The 21214-nt window shown below is 39.3% G+C and overlaps 1 protein-coding gene across 3 annotated transcripts in view; it reads right to left on the reverse strand.

The window, feature by feature from the left end:
- Positions 1–76: 76 nt before the first annotated feature.
- ARHGAP42 (Rho GTPase activating protein 42) overlaps positions 77–21214 on the reverse strand; it is a 259498-nt gene continuing 238360 nt past the window's right edge. For all 3 annotated transcript variants that reach the window (XM_073239416.1, XM_037025624.2, XM_073239417.1), the window contains 7 exons: positions 19404–19563; positions 18052–18196; positions 16506–16883; positions 15971–16127; positions 13845–13907; positions 5647–5726; positions 77–5298 (listed from right to left, as the gene is read on the reverse strand). In XM_073239416.1, the coding sequence (XP_073095517.1) occupies positions 5210–5298; positions 5647–5726; positions 13845–13907; positions 15971–16127; positions 16506–16883; positions 18052–18196; positions 19404–19563 (1072 nt within the window). In that variant the 3' untranslated portion in view covers positions 77–5209. The remainder of the gene's footprint in view (positions 5299–5646; positions 5727–13844; positions 13908–15970; positions 16128–16505; positions 16884–18051; positions 18197–19403; positions 19564–21214) is intronic.

A 21214-nucleotide genomic window follows, 5' to 3' on the forward strand; every position in this document is an offset into this window, starting at 1 on the left:
GCTTTTTTCTCTATATGCACCCAAGACAGCAGCCTTCGAACATAGTGGGTCTTCAAGTACAAAGACTAAATAAAAATGTGCTTGCATAGTTTATTTTTAAAGTAACTTAAAATACAGTGTAAACATACATTAAAGATATTGTGGCAATTTAGACTTGGAATAACATCAGGTTATTTACATGTTTGTGTATGTGTGGTGTACATATATACACAAAGTACAGATAAACACAGCAACACTACAAAATAAACAAAAAATTCAATGATAATTTACTGACATTTTTATATTAATTTGTCATGTTAATGGCTACAAAGACATTCCTAGTACTGAAATAGAATATCTAAATATTCAACTCTTATATAAACTATAGAACCTCAAATTTTAACAGTATATAAATAGGATTCAGAATTTTTTTTTAAAAAAGTCATCTTCCCTGCCAAATTCCCTATTTACTTGTAAAGGTTCCAGCCCAGAGCTCAAAAAGGCCCTTGAAATCACAACCCTCAATATGAAGTGATATCTCAGATTTTAAGTCTAAATCATATAAAAGGGGGTGACTGAAGACAAGAGGCAGATAAGAAAATCTCTAACATGCTGCCATACACAAAACAGGAAGAGATTGAGCAGGTTCAAGTCAAAGCTGGGTCACTCTCAACCTTGGAAGAGTAAAGAGCTTGGAAAACACTGCCAAGCGATGGTGAATAGTAGACAAGGGGACCAAGGGATCATCTAAGGTGGCATCTGCACCTTGGGCCCTACCTCTTCCCAGCACTTACATTCCTCATACAGACCTGTACATGACCTTCTTGGATAATGGAGGACATTTATGCTTACAATAATTATAAATGTCCCCCACCTTTTGTGACTCAATAAGCACACAGCCTCCATTTCTCCCGGGAGCATGAAGAAATTCTCAACACCTGAACGTGACGTCTCTTTCGAGTGTCAGGAAGAAAAATGATGACCTCTTGGGCCCCTTAACTCATTGAAAAAGCTTCTAAGCATTGGTCTAGAATATGAAGATCAGTTTTCTAACAGTGGCTTGCTGTGACTATCAACACTGAGATTCTATATTTAAAACAGTGGATGCAGCAGGCCTAAAAAAAATGAAAAATGCTATTTATTGCTCTGATCCTCTACAAGTCCATGCCATTCATAAGCCTGAGACTGCCCGAGGTTACTACCAAGTAGAACCTGTACTTTTGAAGCAGGGAGCTACTGGTGACAACAGATACGGTGAATGTGTCCAGGAGACATGCAACTAGTTGATAAATACCTGATATTAAATCTGTGGATCAACAGGACATGTGGAACAGAGACTTCAGAAAGGTTGACCTCATTTGTAAAACATATTTTGATTTTGGAAGGTAATGAAAAAAATGTCAGGCAGCAAGAGTAAATAGCAATTTCTACCCTATGTGGGAAACCTTGAGTCAAGAAGAAAATAACTTCTGGACAAAGTCAAGTCTGCTTTTCCTCTTTACCAAGAGATGTGATTTTGGAGTCCTACCCAGAGATGTGAAGTCTTATTAACAGCTGCAAATTACCAAAGTATTATAAAAATAGAGAAAAAAAATTTGTTCCTAAACTGGTTTAAGTCAATAAAATATAAATCAAATTAGGGTTCTAAGTGTTACCAAAGCATCCTGAAAACATGATTGCAGAGCACACAGCAACTGAAGTTGCTTGAAGAAACTGAGGGCTCCTCCACGCCAGCATGCATGTGCATGGCGGCCTTCCACCATCGACACAGACCTAAAGAATGAGGCTGGGGGAGGGAGGGTCAGCAGGGGGTTATCCTCATAGGATTATGGTGCCCGACTTTTTTTCCTTACAACACAGTGGATTTTTTGAAGGTGTGCCACAATGTGTCAAACAAGTACAGAGTAAAAATAAAACAAAAGTCATTATGTATCTTTATTTTTCCTTTGGGAACCTGGAAAATTTGGGATTGTAAGGTACATTTTCTTTTTCTCCACCATCACTGAAAGAGCCAGTGAACAAGCCATTGTTGAGAAACCTGGCTGCCCTCATTCACATCACAAAGCCCACAGAGCTAACCAACTAGCAAAACCACTCACATCAAACAAGGAGATAGGGCACGTCCTCACGCTTGACATACATACAAAGATTATTTTACTGTTCAGACATTTACACTTAACACAACAGAAAAAGCCTTCAGTTGACTGACTAGTTTCTACAAACTTGGTGGCGCTATGGCACAAGTCACCTGTTCAGTACATAAATGCCTTGTACTCAGAGATATTTTCAAATGGCACACGAGATGTTTGACTGAGCCTCATCCATTTCCTCCGCACACTGACTGGTCTATCAACAGCAGTTAGGGTGCCCACATTGTGTATTTCAAAGGTGTGGATGTGGCGATTCCAACCTATCTTTGCATTGTCTCTGAAAAACTAAGGTTTCATTTTTGAAATGTTGTTAACAAGTCTGAATGTCACCCTTTTCTAATGACTGGCATTACTTTTTCGGATAATTAATTTTCCATGTTAGAGCACACATCTTGTTTTTTTCAGTACTCATAAATACCTTATCTACGGGAAATCTGTGTCTAGGCAAAGGCAGTTTTCGTCCGTCTCCAGCACATAGCCATGACTTGCTTATACATGCAATCAACATGAAGAAAAAAGACCATCCTCACAAGTCTGTAAGATGAGAACTTCAAACAAAAGAACACTTTGCACAGGCCCTTGTGTTAGTTTGTTTCAACAAGGGACCACAGTAGTATTGGCACCATACATGCCTCCCCACCAGGAAGGAGAGCTGGGATTCTCACCCATGCCCTATATACACAGCAAAGCGCTCAGTCCTCACTAAGCAGCAGGGAAATTAGCTCACGCAGAGGCGGGAACACTCTGCTCTTTATTAAAATAAAATGAAGGTTGAGATTTCTTTATGTAGCGGCAAGTCAAGTAGAATGCTGACTCTCTTTGGAGTCAAGCTGGTCATGGAAAGAAAATCAATTTGCCTTAAGAGGTTCTAATCTAGTAGGATGACAGATGACGGCTAGGGTGTTTTAGCTGAGGGTGTTTTAACTTCAGACTAAGGGACTGGTATGCTGAAGAACTGCCTTCCGTTCCAGCAGAAGGTTGTCAGGGTGTCCGCCTTCCTAACTAAGGGCCACCAAGGAGCGAGAGACCTACAATCTCTAGCAACATCTGACTGTAGTATACAAAGATCAAGAGGTAAAAGAAAAAGACAACCATTTATCATATTTCTTCATTATATTACTAATTTTTATAAGTTTAAATATCTTCCATTCCTTTTATGTCTGGTTCGGACTCTGCCTACTGTTGCTCTCTTTAACTTTCAAGTCCTAACTCTTTATTCTATTTTAAAAAGCATACATGCTCCAAGGCATACCTGTGTATGTGTGTGCCTATACGTTAATCTGCTAATTCTAGGAACATTCATTTAAAGTAATAGAGACTGAGATTATAGACTATAATATCACATAAAAAGAGTTTTCTCCAGTCAATACCTGAGTGTCTGTACAGTGCAGAACTCTGAAGGAACATGTAAAATACCACGGCCCAGCAGGCCAGGATTGTGGCAGTCAATGGCAGCTCACCAGCTTCTTGGAATCTTGAAAAAAAGGTTTTTTGCCACATGTAGATATTTACAGAATAATACATTAGAACAATTGAGATAAAAATAGAAGTAATGGTTGGTGCATGACCAGGTGCTGATGGTTTATATAAGTGGGTAGTAAATACGTATTTCTATGCTCTAAGAATTCAGTGAAATTCCTAATAAAGGCTGTAAATTGAAAGGCATAATAGAAAATCATATACCGATTTTATTCCTGCTAAAGATAATGAGACAAATTCAAAGTTTGTTGTTCAAAATAACTTAAGAATTCTGTACCTTTATGTTTAGATTCTGTTGCAACTAAGCATAGACTTTAAAAGGCATAGCTTCTCTATTTGTCTTAAAATGTCTTTATCATTTATAGATTTTCTCAAAAGCTGAAATCAGATATTAATACTGATACTTTAATGTTACAAGTAGAATTTAAGTTGTATGCCTTTATACAGTACTTTTATACTGTTTTCCTATTATTGTAATTATACCTTTGTGATACCACTATAATGCTACTAGCAGAGGGTGTATGTTTACAATTTATCAATATTTATATGTTCATATGGTAACATTTCACAAAATCCCCCCGTTATATAGATAATTTTACATATCCTCTACACCAAGGGTCAGCAAACCACGACCCCATGAGTCAAATCTGGCCCATCGCCTGTTTGTGCACAGCCCATCAGATAAAAACATTTATAATTTTTAATGGATTTGAAAAAGTAAAAGAAGCATAATATTTCATGACATGTGGTAGTTACATGATTTTCAGATTTCAGGGTCCATAAATAAAGTTGTCTTGGTACAGAGCCATGCTCATTTGTTTACTTACTGTCTATGGGTGATTTTTGCTACAGTGGTAGAATTTAATACTGTGATAGAGACTACAGGGCCTGCAAAGCCAATATTTACTATCAGTTCTTTAACAGAAACAGTTTGCTGATCCTTGCCCTCAGTCCATGGAAGGTGTCTGGAATGCTGGCCGGCGTGTTTACAGTGGAATCAGTGTATGACTTAATTTGGCTTCATTTACAGACATCATATACATTATTGCTTTTGAGTATTACCACCTACTTGGTAAACAAACTTATGTTAAAAAGAAAAACAAAACTTATTTCCTTGAAATGTTTAGGACCAGCAAAACAATCATATATATAGAAACAGTATTTTTTTAAGAAAAAAAACCTAAATGAATGATTTAAATTACATTTTTAAGTAATCCTCTGAAAGTTCTGCAGAGAATGCCAGGCAGTGAGGGAGATCTCAAAATCCTTATGGCAGATTTCTTGTTTCCAAATCTCTGGGATAGAGCACACAATATTTGAGATACTATAATTGTTATGGAAGACACACTGGGAAAGTTACTTAAAAAAGACGAGATTTTAAAATAAGAACCCCCCCGCCCCTCAAAAAAGTAAAAGAATGGCAAACAATTTAAACTTTTTCTTTTCCATTAATAGGGAGCTCCATAATCTCCTGGTGTTGAACTTAATAGAAATTGACTGTTTTCATTTAGTGGGTTAATCCCCTATCTGTGTCAGATAAAATCAGAGCACTTATTTATTTCCATGGATACCATGAAGATACTGCCATCCACTAAGTGGTATTAGAGGAAGACAACATAATTTTCTGGAACTAGTCCTGTTTTGCCTTCATAAGTTGCCTTCAACCATCCTGGTTCCACTGATGGGTACACTGGCAAAAAAATAAAAAATTAATGTCACTGTCAAAATTAGTTTCAAATAATTATACCCACAAATGGGTAAAAATCCACATCAGGTTGCATGCACACATTCAAGGTGCCAAGCAATGCCAAAGCACCTTTAAAGCTGGAAGAAGTCCTCTGCATTCATGTCATTCTTTCTCTCTGGAGAAACTGGGCCCCGAGGGCTGGGTTCAGTTCTGCAGTTTATGTGAGGCAGAACCTGGACTAGATTCTGAGTCTCCTGGCTTCTGCTTTAGATTCTTACCCTTACACTACTCACTCCTTCTTCCTCCCAACGACAAACTTAAGCAAAGGAAATGGGGGATGGGGGAGCTTACCGTTAGAAAACACCGCCCCCTGTGGGAAGGAGAGCTCGTGGCTGTGTTCTGCTTTGCAGGAGTACATGGCTTTGGCTTGGCTGAAAGAATCAAAGACAACTGTGTGAAACCCACAGCACTCACCTCAAGTACATTTATATTCCTAACTATTCTTAAAAAAATATTACCAGTTTTTAGTTGAAATGTGGACTATAATATCAAGGGCAATGTAAGTGTGTATAAGTGTACTTTTCAAAATCTGAATACACTGGTATAACCAGATCAGGAAATCAAACATTGACAGTACACCAAGCCCTTATTGTGTTTCCAGACAATGCCCCCCAGGGTGACCACCTGCCTTATAACAAACAGGGTAAGCTGATTTTAAAGAATGTATTATATGTTAGTATGATGCTCAACAGGCTACTCTTACAGCCATGCGGAGGTTTGCAGGTACCCTAAGCCTTGTGTTTTTTGCTGCTATCATTTCAGACTACCAGATGAGAGACCCCCAAATGAAAATGTGTACAGGGTAGAGCAAATAAGTTAAATGGGCATGATGTAAGAACAACAGTAGAACAAATTGATGGTAAACGGCAACCATCAACAGTAAGGGAGACAATGGGGATGGATGGAGGCTCTGCAAACCAGAGTATACTCACCGCCCAAAACAGGCGAGCACTCAACTCCCAACATATGTTATCAGATGAGAATTCGGCTCAGCGCAGCCAGACATTGTTTTTTAAGAGAAGCCAGAATTTCAGAGTTTTATATGCGATCTACTTAAAAACACCTGAGCTAACACTAAGAAGCTATTTAGTTCTGAGGCTGCTATTCTAGTCTCTAGTCACCTTCCTCCAGTCAACTTGGCACCACCCAGTTACCCCGGGGAAGATGTGCGACTTATCCTGCCTCCACCTACTTCTCACCAGCTCTGCCTCAAGCTGAGTCTGGGCCAGAATGATTTCTGACATGGCTCACTGAACGGTTTCCCAACTTCCTAGATCTTCTAGGCTTCTTTTAACCCTTTGCAACCCATTCCATACAGGGCAGCCAGAGGGCAGCTTGAAAAGGTTCTGATGGTCACATGATGATCACATAATTTCCCAGAATACATCCCTTCAACTGGTTTCCAATTCTAGCCTCCACACCATGCAGCACCTCCTGCTTCTTCCATTCCTGCCCCTGCTTACCTACCATCGTCCAGTCACACCAGCCCTCTTTCTCCTTACACATGTCAAGCTCATACCCTCCTCAGGGTTTGCTGGGCCCTGCACGGGAAGTTTTCCTGGAGCTTCACATGGCTATGCCTTCTAGTCCATCTTAAACTTCCGGAGTTTTGCTGAAGCCAGGACTCCCCTAACCACATGCTCTGAAACAGCTGCCTTAGTAGCGATCACATTTTCCTGCAGGATATTAATGTCTGGGTATTCTGCTGTCATTGTTGATATTTCTGTTATCTTCCCATGCCCCACCCCTCAACTAGAATGCGAACTCCATGAATGATGCCTGATGTTTAGTAGTAACTCAGTAAATACTTGCTGAATGAGTGAGTGGGAAAATAGGGTAGATGCTCTGGGCTCTTTTTCTATATGATAAATTCCTTTAAAGATTTGATTGTCTCTCCTCTCTAAGGTCCCAGATGGGCAAAGAAACATCCACAGTATTTCCTGTCTGCAGCTCTCTCAAGGCAGCCATGTTACACTATGATTTCATTTCCCTGTAGGAACTACAGTTTGGGTCTTCTTGTTACACTTTCAGAATGATGCTAGCTCACTAAACTGAGTTCCCAAATGGCTATTGGAAGATTGGAAGCTTACAGAGGAAAACTATGGCCATGCCCCGGAGCTTCATTCATGTGAGGTGAGTCTCAGGCTGAACTTGCCGAAAGTCTGCTAGGAGATCCTGTAGAAGACTATTAGCTCACACAGCGCCATTTCCCAGTGCAACAGGGTCTAAGGAAGAACTGAAGTGGAGGTACCTAGAGAAGGAGAAGGCTTTATGCTAAAGAACCATGTGCAAGTGTGTGTGCACACACACATGTATGTGAATGCATGCACTTGGGTTACTGGTGGGCATGGGAAGGGGAGGGGAGAAGATAGTACCAAATTGCAGAGACTTCTAAGAATCAGACTATAGTAATGTTAACTAGAAAAAATATTAGTCTTTCCTATAAATCTTCTAGCCAAGATTAATCATTTGATCTGATATAATGGTTGCAGAGCTATTTTCCTAAAAATCTCTAGATTTTTCAAAATATCAAATTGTGTAACAGCAACAATTTCTTCTGATAAATATTCTTAGTGCTTTGTATTATTAAATGGAGAGATGCATAGAAATGATTAACATATAATGATCTTTGCAGTCATAGAAATGATTAACGTATTACAACTCCTGCAATGGTATGTAATTTCTGAATTATACTTTAAAATGCAACCAAACTATTTTTATTAATATTTCAGACATGAATGTTCTATTTTTTAAGATTGGATGGTGAGGGGAGGCATACAGCAAAATTATTTCACTAAATAAATGAATACTGTGAAATGTGTCAAAAGTGCACAGCACAATATCTGTCATGACTTTCCAATTACCTGTGCATGTGACTAGACAGGTGTAATTTTATTCTGCTGAGATCTCTAACTAGGTGTTAACTCAGCAGACAGCTTTGATGATGTAGTGTAGACTTCTGCGACAGTGAAGTTTTCTTTAAAGGTGCTAATGCTTTCTCTTTTACTGCCTTGGTATATTGAAGATAACAATAACACTGTCACCTACCTACTGAGTCTCTCTGCAGAGATGATTCTAATATCCTTAGGAAAGGATTTTGAAAATCCTGTTTCTTATTGCAGGGGAAAGTAAGGTAACAGATGAAAGCCATTTCCTCCCTTATCATCCAGAAGATGGTTTGTTTACAAGGCAATTTCTAATTCTAAATGCTGTCTAATGCTGATGAGTAGACATACAAAGGTTTGATGGGGTCAGTGTGCAAAATCAGAAATGCTTATCTTACTCATCAGCAAAATAAAAAAATTCACCAAATCAAAATTGATATAATGTTCTCTGGAGGGCCACTTAACAATGATACACACACTCACATACACAATCTTTTTGTATGCTGAGAATTTCACTTCTGAAGGGAGTAGGAATGCACTCAGGTATAATCAGGTATAATGCCAAAGAAGTAAGATAAAAAAGCTAAAAAAAAAAATCACAACAATCTAAGTGTGCATCAGTAGAGGATTTAGTAAATAAAATACACCAATCCAAAGAAGTATGAGGTTGCTACCTGAAATAGTGCTGGAGAAGAACACGTGACATGAAACAGTGTCAGTGAGGAAGGCAAAGTGTTTACAGGAAATGTGTCCATGGCAACCCCCGAAGTTGCCCATAACTGTTTACTATGTACAATAAACACTGCATTTACTTCTGAGTCCCTGGCTGGAGATTTCTTAAGATTAGTCACATGTCCCTTTCTTAGGTTTTTGCTAACAAATACTGGCCATTTCCTGTTTGGATGTCTGAGTACTGGAGGCCTCAATGCTAAAGAACTGAGTTAAAAGCTGGAATGAGATAGTGAGTTCCCTGTTCACGGTTCTTTCCCTGTGCTTACCACAGGAGTGATTTCAAAGTACAGTTAAGGGAGAACTGGATGGGACCCTGAGAGGACTCTGCTCTGTGAGCCGACCGAATGTGAATGAGAATCTATTTATTTTCAAATATTAAAGAGATCTGCAAAAATGTAAAATAATGTAACTCCCTTTATTTTAGAAAATAATTTTCCTAAAACTTGTGATGTGCACTCCTGTATCATGGGGTGTGCTGTTGCTACTGTGCTGCCGGTGCCTTGGTGGGATAAAGGAAGAGAAGCATCTGGGCTCTGAAGACCCAGCATCATTAAGGACGGAAGCAGAATGCGATATGTCGGGTGCAGGGCAACAGCACGGAGCGGGGTTCTGCATGGCCTGCTCACAAGTGGATTCAAAACAACTCCTATTGTCTCAAATGCATTAGAAATGTGGCCTTTGGAAGTGCGAAGAGGTGGGGAAGCTAGACCCTCTATGACTAGGGGGTAGACGCATAAACCATCGAACTTGGTTTTACAGAGAAGGATGGCTTCTGCATGCAAGAGGACTTGTGATCATCCAGGCGACTTGGGTCATGTAAGTTTGAATTTTGAAAGGAAACATGTATTTCCTTGGTCTACGTTATATAGAAATGAAGGCCAAGAGAAATTAAAGTTATGGCAGCATCAGGCTAGAACCGACATCTCCCAATTGATGATCTAGTACATTTCTGGTGATTCCACTGGACTACAATTTGTAAAACCTTAAAATCACTGGAAAAAAAAATGCATCTGTTATTGATAATTTGCTGACTGTTAATAAGTGAATAAACACAACTGTGTCTTCTAACAAAAATGTTGCTATTAACCTTTAGTTACATGAACTTATTCTTAGTTTAAATAAACTCAAACATTTTTTAAGTTTATCAGTTTAAATTTCCCATACAATAAAACTTACAAATCAAAGCTTTTTGGAGGTCGTCAGTGATTTCTTTTTTAAGTGTATAAAGGTGTTCTGAAACTGGAAAGTTCTAGAACCACTACCACAGAAGAATTTAAAAGGCTGTGTACCAAAGCGTTAACAGTGGTTATCTTCGGATGATGGAATTAGACATGGTGTTTATTCACTTTAGTTTATTAGCATTTTCTACAGTCTCTAAAAGAAAATATTAAGTTTTTCTTTTCTTTTTTTTTTTTTTCAAAAAATCATGGCTTCTTTGGTCTACCTTACATGTGTCATAGCGCTTTACTTCATGTGTGCCTTACAGGTGTCATTGTGCCATAAGCCAGGGACCTACAGTCTTCTTAACACTCAAATTCACTGGACAGGACAATTTTGTTGAGCTCTGTCTTGGTGCTTTGCAATTATAAGTAAAATACTCATTTTTTATACTATGTTAACAGCAATATTTGATTACCTATATAATGAGCTAGGCACTCGATTCTCTTAATTTCAAGCACTTAATTCTCAATTGAACCTTGAGAAGATACGTGTATAGCTTGCCTAAATTATATGGGTTATTCCTGAGCATAACCCAAGGGAAAAGCTTCAGAGGTAACAATTTTCTGCTTAGGAATCTACTAGGTACTGTGGCATTTTTCTCTATTCCAATGGTTCTGAAAACAGTTTTTTTTTTGGTGCATAAAAATCCCTTGGGGGAGGTTGTCAAAAACGTATTTTCTCTAGGCTGCTGTCTCAGATATTGTGGTTTACAAATTCTGGAAAAACTTAGGAATCTTCATTTTAACAAATCTTACAGTGATGTTCCCTTGCAGAGCGGCCCCTCTTACTCCACAGAACCTGCTTCCCTGAAGATTTCCAGCGACGTCAGAGGTCAATGCCAGCGCTCTCCTCTAATGACCTCCTTGCTGTTTTTGTTTCTACCACACTGACAAACCATGCTTTCTCCTGCTCAGTCTTTCACATTCTTCTTTTCCTGACCCTTAAATAAAACTGCCCCCCAAAGATCAATGTACATTTAAAAAATTTTTTCCATTCAGTAAGCCCCCTCGCTGGTTCCCCTCACCTCTATGCAATGTAAGTGCCGTGCAGAAGGCTCTCAAATGGCACCAAATTCCACACTCTCCCTGGTTCCAGCTGCACATTTCTAATCACCTCTCAATGTTCCTCAGACTCTTCAAATATTATGGCTAAGACTTTCTTTCCACCCCATGTAGTCAGAACTTGAGATCAAAAGTTAAATTCTTTCTGACACTCAGTCTCAGATACTGGGAATCTTCCTGTATCTCATTCCCAGTATCAAAGCAACTGTCAAATACTGGTCCTATCCATATGCTTCTCCTGCTTGTGCTATTGCCCTAATCAAGGCCCTTTAAATCTCACCAATTCCATCCTAAATGGTTAACTGTTCTCACCCCTTCAGAACCTCCTAGAAAAGCCTGAACTTCCTGTTCAAGTGATCACTGAATAGATCCCCCATTTGTTCAATGACTCTCAGAGCCTTCAGTGGTTCCCAGAAGTGTAATTTTTCTGCTGCTGAAGGCCATCTACTATAATCTCCCTATCAGCCTCTTTCCCAAAGTCTTCCCACTACCCACTGCTGGTTCTACCACTCCACAAGGTCCATTTCAATTGTAACCCTGAGTTCCCAGAAGGAAAATGAAATAGGCACTGTAGGACATTAGCAAGGGAAATGCCCTCGACTGTATCTGTTGTTCACTTGTATTTAATGATACAAAAGAGCATCAGGTGGCTGTTAAAGAGTTAGTGTGACTAAATGCTATTTATGTAGTGATTAAAGGCTTGACTATCTTAAGCAGTTTCCATAATAATTATGACAGTAATAGTTATTATTGTAGAGACCATCTACAGGGAACTTACCATGTGCTTCAGATACATCACTATGTACCTCTGTAACAGTTTGCCAAAAACAGAATTATGGCTTTCATTTTATCGACAAAAAAAATGGAGCTTCCGAAATATCTCTACAGTTAATACAACTAGGAAGTGGTGGGCCAAGACTGAATGTGAGTCTGTCTGACACTGACGTCCACTGTGCTTATCTCTTGGTGAAAAGTTACACCATCAACAAGTGCTGCAGAGTGGCTGACAGAAAGACCAAAATGTCCAGTGTGCCCCTAAGTGAGCTCTAAGTTTATGCTGACAGCCCATTAGAAGTGGATTTAGAGTATTTAGAATGCAAACGCACATTTAAAATGCATGGGTTGATTGTCGAACACAGGAGTATATCTATTATATGTCAGCATTCTGATCTACTTCTATAACAACTCGCTTTCTTAAAGCTGTTAAAGGATTCTCTTTGATGACAGTATTTGACTCCATAACAGATTTTGCAGAACTTCCTAATAAAACGGCTCCACCTAGTGGATTAATTCAGCCACACAGCAAGACAGATACTAAGTAGCAAGGATAAAACCCTTACACTAAAGCCTAAAAAAGATGAGTTTCACAGAAATGTTTTTTCTGACATGCACAGTACCTACTTTATATCGTAACTTGATAAAAAGGAAGAAGGTAAAAATGCTACAGACAGAGAGGTAAGGTATACACAAGTACTCTGGGATCTGCTCTTATAAAGGCAGCGCATTGACCATTGTCCTGGTAAGATACCAAAATGGCTCTAGTTCTGTGTAGTTAAAAACTCTGATACATGTGAGCCTTCATTAGCCTTTGGAAAAAAGCCAGAATTTGAACGTCACTGCTCTCCTTAGCAACTAGCACAAGCCCAATGCTGCGTCGTTTAATCAATGTTACTGAAAACATCCTCATAATTTTACAAAGATGATAAAAATTATATGGTTGGATACTTTTAAAAGAACCATATAGCAATTCTTCAATTATCTGATGCCATTACTTCACAGCCTCAATTATCCAGACACCAGAGCTCAAAATTGTCAATCAAGGTTTGTTCTTCAAGTGCTCTCATTTATATATTCTTTCAAACACCAATCATTTATTGTCTACTTGTACTAGTTGATGACGGTTAAAAAACATATAGTTATATCAGAAATATCAAAATACTAAAAAAAATTCCATTACTTTAAACATATTCAAATTAAAAAACAAAGCCCATTGCAGATAAGAATCAATTTGGAACAGAAGAGGAAGGACCCCTAGAAGCGAGCGCATTAATAGTAGCAAGATGTAACAATTCGTAGCCTTTTAACAATAGAGTGGAGGTAAAATCGAGGAACCCTGAATGAAGTATTGTACTCAAAACAAAAACAAAAACAGAGCTGCCAGATGCAATCAGCTCTATAGCGCAATACTGGCCATTAAGAGTAAGTATATTTTTCAACAGATCTTCATGAAGCTTCTTGCAAAAAAAGTTTTATAACTCTTAAAAGTCAAGAATATACTTCTGAAAAAATTCTGTAAACTATCATCCAAGGAGTCTTTGGTATGCAAAGGATCATAGCAAGTCGTGTCTTTTAGAAAAGCTTCCTTTGTGACGATTTCAGCAAATGAGGCATTGCTGTGAAGATCTGAGATGCTAAGTGCTGTTTATAGTCATGACCTTTTCCCTGGGAAGAGACAGTGGACGTGGATTTGACCATCTGCAGATTTGAGGGGAAGAGTTGTCAAAGATGACCTGCCTTCTCAACACAGGCAACAGGGTCACTTTTCTTTTTTTTTTTTTTTAAATTCTGTTTAAGGGTTTTAAGAACTTACCGCCCGGGAGAAACTGGCTTAAGTGAACCAACATTTTCAAACAACTGGGCTTTTGCTGCCACACTGAAAAATAATTTTAAAATACAAGTTTCATTAAAATCAATCAGAAAGTCATTCAGCTTACAGTGAAATTCAATGTTAACAGTTAATCCAAACAAAAATGATTAGTTAAGAATGGTCAACAAAATTTGGCCTAAATTTTAATTGTCTTAAGTTTTACTGTGGCAGATCGAGTCTCCAGCCCCCAGAGTACCAGATCATAATAACCCTATAGTGACCTCCTCTGGGGACCTTCCTGTCATCTTTTTTAGCTCAGAAAACTGTGGGTACAGTAAAATGGAACATTTTTTCTTCTCTCTTTGGTCCTGAAAGTGATGTTATTGAGTCTTGTGGAATCACAAGGGAAAAGAATTAAATCAACAAGATAAAAGAAAAACTGTTGTCCATTCTGACAGCTAAGACAAAACTAATTCTAAAGTTATTTGAATTTTTAAAAACTATTTGAACATAATTCCTGTAAAGTAAAAAGAGGGGACTCTGAAAATATGGCCAATACATAAATCTGTGGATTCAAACCTTGTTTCAAATCACGGGGAGGGAAGGACATGGTCTATGAAAAGGTAAGACTTTTGCACAGAGTAAAAAGAAAACTAAGGTTCTCGAGGTCATCAGAAGTCTCATTCTTTGCTAGAAGGGAATATCAAATCCCTTGAGTGATGTTTTAAACTATGTCTTCAAAATATCTCCTATTTCTTTATTGACAAACTTGTCTCCCAGAGCCAAGCCACTTGATAGCCTGAAGATCAGTTCACACCTGACACAGAACATACACTCTCTCAATTTTAATTTCTACTTTAACTATTAGGACAATCACAAAACAGAAGTTCTTCTCTTTCCCTCACAAAGGATGGAGTTCACATTCTCCCGTCTCCCTGGTCATATTGGCTTAAAATTTAATTTCGGTTCATAGCTAGAGCTACACACAGGAGAGGAGATGTTTTTTCAAATACTTTAGTCCATACTGTTGTAGATGAATTTCTAACTGAGAAAGAAAATGTATATTAAACATACTCTGAAACCAAAAGGTTCTTGTTGAAGAAAGGGATGAACAAATGAAGTTAAGACACTGTTACTATAATAACAGGCTTAGTAAAATGCCTTACTGGATTTTCAAATGAGTAATTAATATACCAGGAATACCACCATAAAAATGGGCATGGTGTAATAGAAATAGCAAGTTAGAGAACCTGGGTTAGAATCCCAGTTCTGCCACTTACTAGCTGAGTAGATGTGGATAGGTTTTTAACTTTCCAAGTATTAGTTCTCAATATCTCTAAAATGAAGTTTTCTATAACCCACTGCAGAAGGATACTGTGGACCCCTGAAGAGAGAACATATGTACAGATGCCCAGGAATAGCTCTTGGAGCATTTGGAAAAGCTCAGCAACAGTCAGGAAAATAAAATGAAAAGGAGAAAAACTTTCTTCTTTGGATTTTGCTTTTATGTTTTTCCAGGTTCCCATTTTCTCCCCCGTGTCCCCTTTCTGTTCACGCCTATGTCCCCTACCCTATAGGTGTACAGTCTATAGGTACTACCTTAGCAGCCTTTATGCTTCAGGGTCACTTCCTTTGATTAGAAGTATATCCATTTTGCTTTACATGCTCCTTGTTCTATGAGTCTGTTTAAATCAGTGAGTGCTCAGGTAGGGGAGAGACATGACCAAGAAGAGAGAAACCAACCCTCACCAGCCACAAAGCAGGTGTATTTCTAACAGAGAGAGGGGAGCTGGGATACGGGCAGTCTCCTCGGCTCAGAGATGGGTGCTTAGCTTTCATAGAAAGGTGTTTCATTTCAAAGCTCAAAACTAATATATGTTTATTTCCATGTCCTTAAATTAAGTACAGCTCTGCTTGAAGTGTCACCCATGAGATTGTTTACACACATCTCAAGTCCACTCGAACTTGCACGTCACTTGCAGAAGAGGACAGGTCCGACCCAGGCTTGCTGTACCCACTCTACAGAGGATGCAGCATTCAGATATGGGGCTCTGAAGGGCTCTTCTGGACACACTCAACCCCTGTGCACTCCTGGGAGACAAAGCAAATACAAACCATCCATCACTTACACGGAGCCAGGTCGCTGGTAGCCGTTGCTTGAGGCAGTGTCCAGCCTTAACCTCCTGCACATTTTTGGAGGCAGGTCTGGGTTTGGTGGGGCTTTGGATGTGTCTTTGGAACCTATGGAAGTTAAGCTTTGAATAGATCCACTGTAGCTCTTGTTTCCTAAAAAGCCAGTCCAAGAAAACAGGCAAGACGCTATTAGACTAAATTAAAGCAATAACAGAGTACACGCATGTAACAAAAGGAAGCATTTTTCTCTGAGCCTAAATGGGAAGGTACAGAATGTTCTTTGAGCACAGCAGCCCATCACTCAGGGAGATCACAATCTACAGTAATTACAAAGACATCACCTCCCAGAGTTGGAAAGATCTAGGAAAACAGTCACAGCGCACAGCAGTTTTAAAACTCCTAGCTCAGGAACAGTGCAGATAAGCATTGTTAGTCCCATTCACTGTGAACTTTTCCCTGCTTAATCATGCTGAATAATGCAGTAAGCACACGGACACAATGAGAGCTTGCATCAGCTCCGCGCTGGCTTACCTTCTGCTGCAGAGATGGATCTCAGTGAGGAGGCAGAGGCTCTCTTCAGCCCTGAAGGCCCATGAGGCCCCATCTTGGCCAGGCCTATGGGTGGGGAAACATCCCCCCGGCTGGTGACTGATGCCACGCTCTGGCAATCTGACTCTGCATCTGTTTTGGCTGCATCTTCTCTAGAACTTGACTCAGGACTAGTCCAGAGACCCAGACTTTTCTGTCCATTGGAAGGTGAAGGGGATACAATCCAAGGAATCCCTCCTGATTTCTCCCTAGGCTGACAGGAGGCTGGCTTCGTTGCGCTGTTCTGTTCGGAGGAGTGAGAAGACAGCGACTCGATGCTCCCCATGGGTGTGCTGTCTGCACTGCTGCTGTACGAGTCGCCTGGGCAGAGGGAGAAAGGCCCGCAGGGCCTTGCTGAGCACAGCACCACCCAAACCCTGCCAGCCACCGACTCATCTGTGCCTCCAGCCCCACCAAACGGTGGCGCGGCTTTAAAATACACGTCTGACTGCATTTTCCACTACTACTCAAGGAGGTTGTGTATGTTCCCTGCCCCTGTGTGATAAGGTTACTTCTTGAAGCATGAGTGGGCTGACTTAAGACAAAATCTGCTGCTGAAACAGGACTCACAAGAGAACTAAGATTCCCTGAAGATATTACAGGATATCAGTGGAAGGGAGGATATTAAAGACATATTTCTGCCTTCTTTTACTTTTCTGACCTTAGGTGGTTCTGAGTTACAATGCATCTGAGTTCTCCCTCGTTCAAAAGTACCAGTAATGTCAGCGGCAAATTACCAGCTGCTCACATTTTTTAAAGAAAGGCCTTTTTCCTCTTCCTGCTAAGAATATAGTGACATAAGAAAGGCTATTTCACTGGATTCATATTTTTAATGTTCCCAAAAGTAAGGTAGAGAAATCAGAAAACCTGTAATAAAGTATCTAAATGTATCTTACATTAAAAATCAGTGTTTTCTATTAAATACTGGTTGTGAGACAAAATTGGGGAGCTTAATGGGTATGAAATAAAATGCAAATGGCTACAGTTAAATCCCTGCTATGGGCTCAAGCTGCCACCCGCCTCCTCTGGGGCTTGGCTCAGAACAGTTAAGCTCGTGATAATGTGTTTCTTTCTCTTTTTTCTCTTTCAGACACTTTGATACCCAAGACATGATGCTTTAAGAACATAATGTAAAAAGAGGAAAGAAAATGACTGCTTCAGCCAGACTTTCTCTTGCTTTCTTCTCTGCCACTTCGACAACAGGACAAAACCTGCCACACAGCACCCAACGTACTTAATCACAGATGCACAAAAAAGGGCACCAAGCTATTTTTTTTCCCTTTGTAGCAGTAATGAATTTGCTGGTCCAAGTACCTTGCAACTACACTGATAGAGAATATATAAATGTTAGAAGGGTTGGTGCAGGAGGGATGGCAGGCATCGGGCAGACAGCCCCAGTGAGAACATCTCTTTCTATGTAGTGACCATAGGTGAGGTGAGGCTGAATTAAAGACTGAAGAAAGCATGTGCCCAAGGCTGCCACACTTACTGTCGGGTTCTGCCAAGCAAGGAGTGTACCTCCCTCTGGGCTTCCGGGAGCCTGTGGAGAGGCAGATCGCTCGAGTCCTTCGGGATCCAGATCGAGACTGAGGCTGAGGAAGAGGAATGTTTGGATCTGGGGCAGTATGAAAAATCTACATGGAAGAAAAATGGACTGAGGTCAATAAAAGGGTGAAATTGCCATTTTCATCATAAAATAAGTTTTGAGAGTTGCTAAATAATCCTAGAACTCTATGCTACTTAATCATTTACACAGCAAGAGGTGCTTGATGCAAAACAGAAATATCCTAGAGCAAGGAGAACTTTCTTTTCCATTTGCACCAAGTGATGTTCCTTCTCTGGGTGTCTTTTACATTCTCCCCATTCCCCAAGAGTGAAATTCAGGAGATTTTCCAGTAATTTTAAGAAAGCTTTCAAATGTGAACAAATGTCTATGTCAAGGCTCACTGATTCTTTTTATAATGATAACCTCTTTCCCCTTCATGCTGATCATAACCTGAAGGGAAGGGGCTCGTTCAGTATCACTTCCCCAGCTGAGCAGCCCCTCACTTCTGAGAAGGTGCTATCAGGCCGTTGGCCCTGAACTGTCACGGAAAGTAACACGCTGCAGGTTGAGGTCTGAGCACAGCTCCAGGATGGTGGCCGTGTGCTCTCAGGTTGCGGGAGTGCTTGGAACCTTAGGTAGGCACTAAACATATTCTTCTCCAGGCATTTAGAAGGAACTGAGGGAAGGAAAGGGACATAGTTCTTCTCTCATAAAACCAGACCAGACATAAATGGATCACAAATATTTAGACCTTCAATGGCTGAATTTGCTTAATAACCCAATCAATATGGCTTTCCTAGTTTCCAATTTCCAGTTATTCTAAGTTCTCACTGCTTAAAAAAAAAAATCCTCCTTTGGGACTGGATATAGAGAAGACTTCAAAATTGTTACCTGATTTTTGTTTTATTTAGAGTATCCCCTGTGCTGAATAATGAAGAATCTAATTCCAGACAGATAAAAAATGTTAAGACAGACTTAACCACAAACTGATTCTAAAGTACTCTCTGAGAATGAGCAAAACACTGACTATATAAATGCTAAAGAAGAAAAATCTTGAAAAGTAAATGATGTAGAAGGAAAGGAAACCATCTACTGAGAAGATTTTGAGAAGCACTTAAAATCTAAACAAGAAAAATCAAAGTCCTCACAAAAAAGTAATTCATACAAATTTGTAAGATGACACTTTATAGGAATCTGAGATCACAATGTAAAATCTCATAGATGATACAAACGCAAAATCAATTCTTAAAAGCTAGACATAAAATCTGATGCCGCCACATGAGAATGCAGCATACCTTTTCGTAGTGCTCTATCAGGATCTCAACCACAATGTTCTGGAATTTGATATTCATCATTGCGGCCACAGTTTCTTCCTGTGCTCTCATCAGAGTGGGACCAAATATGACCCCAAGGTTCGAGACGGTCATCAAATTTTGTTGGCTATGTAGTGATACTCTGCAAATGAGTGCAAAAAATGAAATAAAATCTTCATGTTTAATAACTGTGAAATGTTCTCATCTACCAAATTCCTGGCATAAATAAAATATGAAATATGCAATATATGCACATTTTCCCAAATACTCAGATTTGGCCACTCCCAATCATTATTGGGTATAGCCTACAAGGTATAAAAAATTAACATTAGCTCTGGTTAAACATAATTATAAAGGTTAAACTTTTGAAGGAAGAAGTCTTGGTATCCTAAATTGAATACAATCAACCTAGAGATTATCAGTTATTTGGTATTTTCAAGAGTACTATACTTCTTTTAGAACAGATGGTTAAGAGCAGACTAGCTAGAATTACATGCAGATTCACCAAACATATTATCGAGAACCTACTCCAAGAAACTTTTAGATATTGTTGATTTAATCCTCAGTTTTTCCTACTGTACAGGTTTAAAAACCTGAAGTTCCTGAAGTAAAAATTATGTTTTCCAGGCCACAGCAAATTAGGGACAGAGATGTTACTTGAATCCAAGTCTCATGAATGTAATAAAAGGGTTTCCTTGAGCTCCCCACAAAGGACAAGTGGGCCAATGTATGTTTCCATCCATCCATCCATCCATCCATTCATCCATCCATCCAAAACTGAGTGCCTCCTTAGCACTATACTAGGCAAACAGTAAAGAGATGTGGTGGCATCACTGCTGGCTTGAAAATGCCCTGAAAAGCCTCTGATATTATTGACCTTAGCAAAGCAATCCCAGGAACTATCAAAGATGACCTAATTTAGAAATTGGACATATTGTCAAGAGGAAACCTCTTTCACTTGACCAATCTTCTAGGTTAGCTCTGCGTTTTCTATCTTATTCCCAGCCAGGCTGTTAGCATATGAAGTTCTAGAAAGCAGTACACATAAGATTCTGTTCACTTCTAAATCTGCATCACTAATTACATTCTAGAATCAAAAGTAAAACTTTAGGGGGAATCCAGGATTTTGGATCCATGGAACTCCTCGCACAGAGCAGAAGACCTACTCACTGCATTTTTCCTTTCTGCCCAAGAGAACACTAGCAAAGAAGGTTCTTGGTTAGAATAAGACGAGTTGCATTCCAAGTTTCCTTTCTATATAACCAAATACGATATATTCACTGCTTACTATGAACTGGAGAATCTAACGTAGTGGCATATAAAGGCAGTGTGAGCCTGTCTGGATTCAAAGTTTGGACCCCTCCAACCTGGAAGTGGATACAGTCAGCCAATTTATTAATATCCCTAGGCTTCAGTTCCCACATCTATTAAGTATAACAACCCTTGTAAGGTTGAGAAAATTAAATAATGAATTAAATAAAATATGATCTCAAAAAAAAGAGTCTTAATTGTAATTAAACTGGCTTTAAGCACTCTTGCTAACGTGTAAGAGTTCCTGGTAGTATAAGTAAACTAGAATGCGATTAGTTTTAAGCTCATTGGAAATAAATTTGGAAATCCTAAAAAACTGGTCTGCTTTGAAAATCATGTTGCTAAGAAGATGGATGATTTTGATGACCAGTTTTCTCTTCTTTGATTTTCCTACATTCTTCTGTTGGGTTACTGAGTCTGTTTAGACCCTGATCACACCCTGCATTTCTGCACCTTATTGCCTCGTGTAGGTAACAGACAAT

This window comes from Manis javanica, chromosome 6 (genome assembly GCF_040802235.1).
Source record: "Manis javanica isolate MJ-LG chromosome 6, MJ_LKY, whole genome shotgun sequence".
NCBI classification, from domain to species: Eukaryota; Metazoa; Chordata; class Mammalia; order Pholidota; family Manidae; genus Manis; species Manis javanica.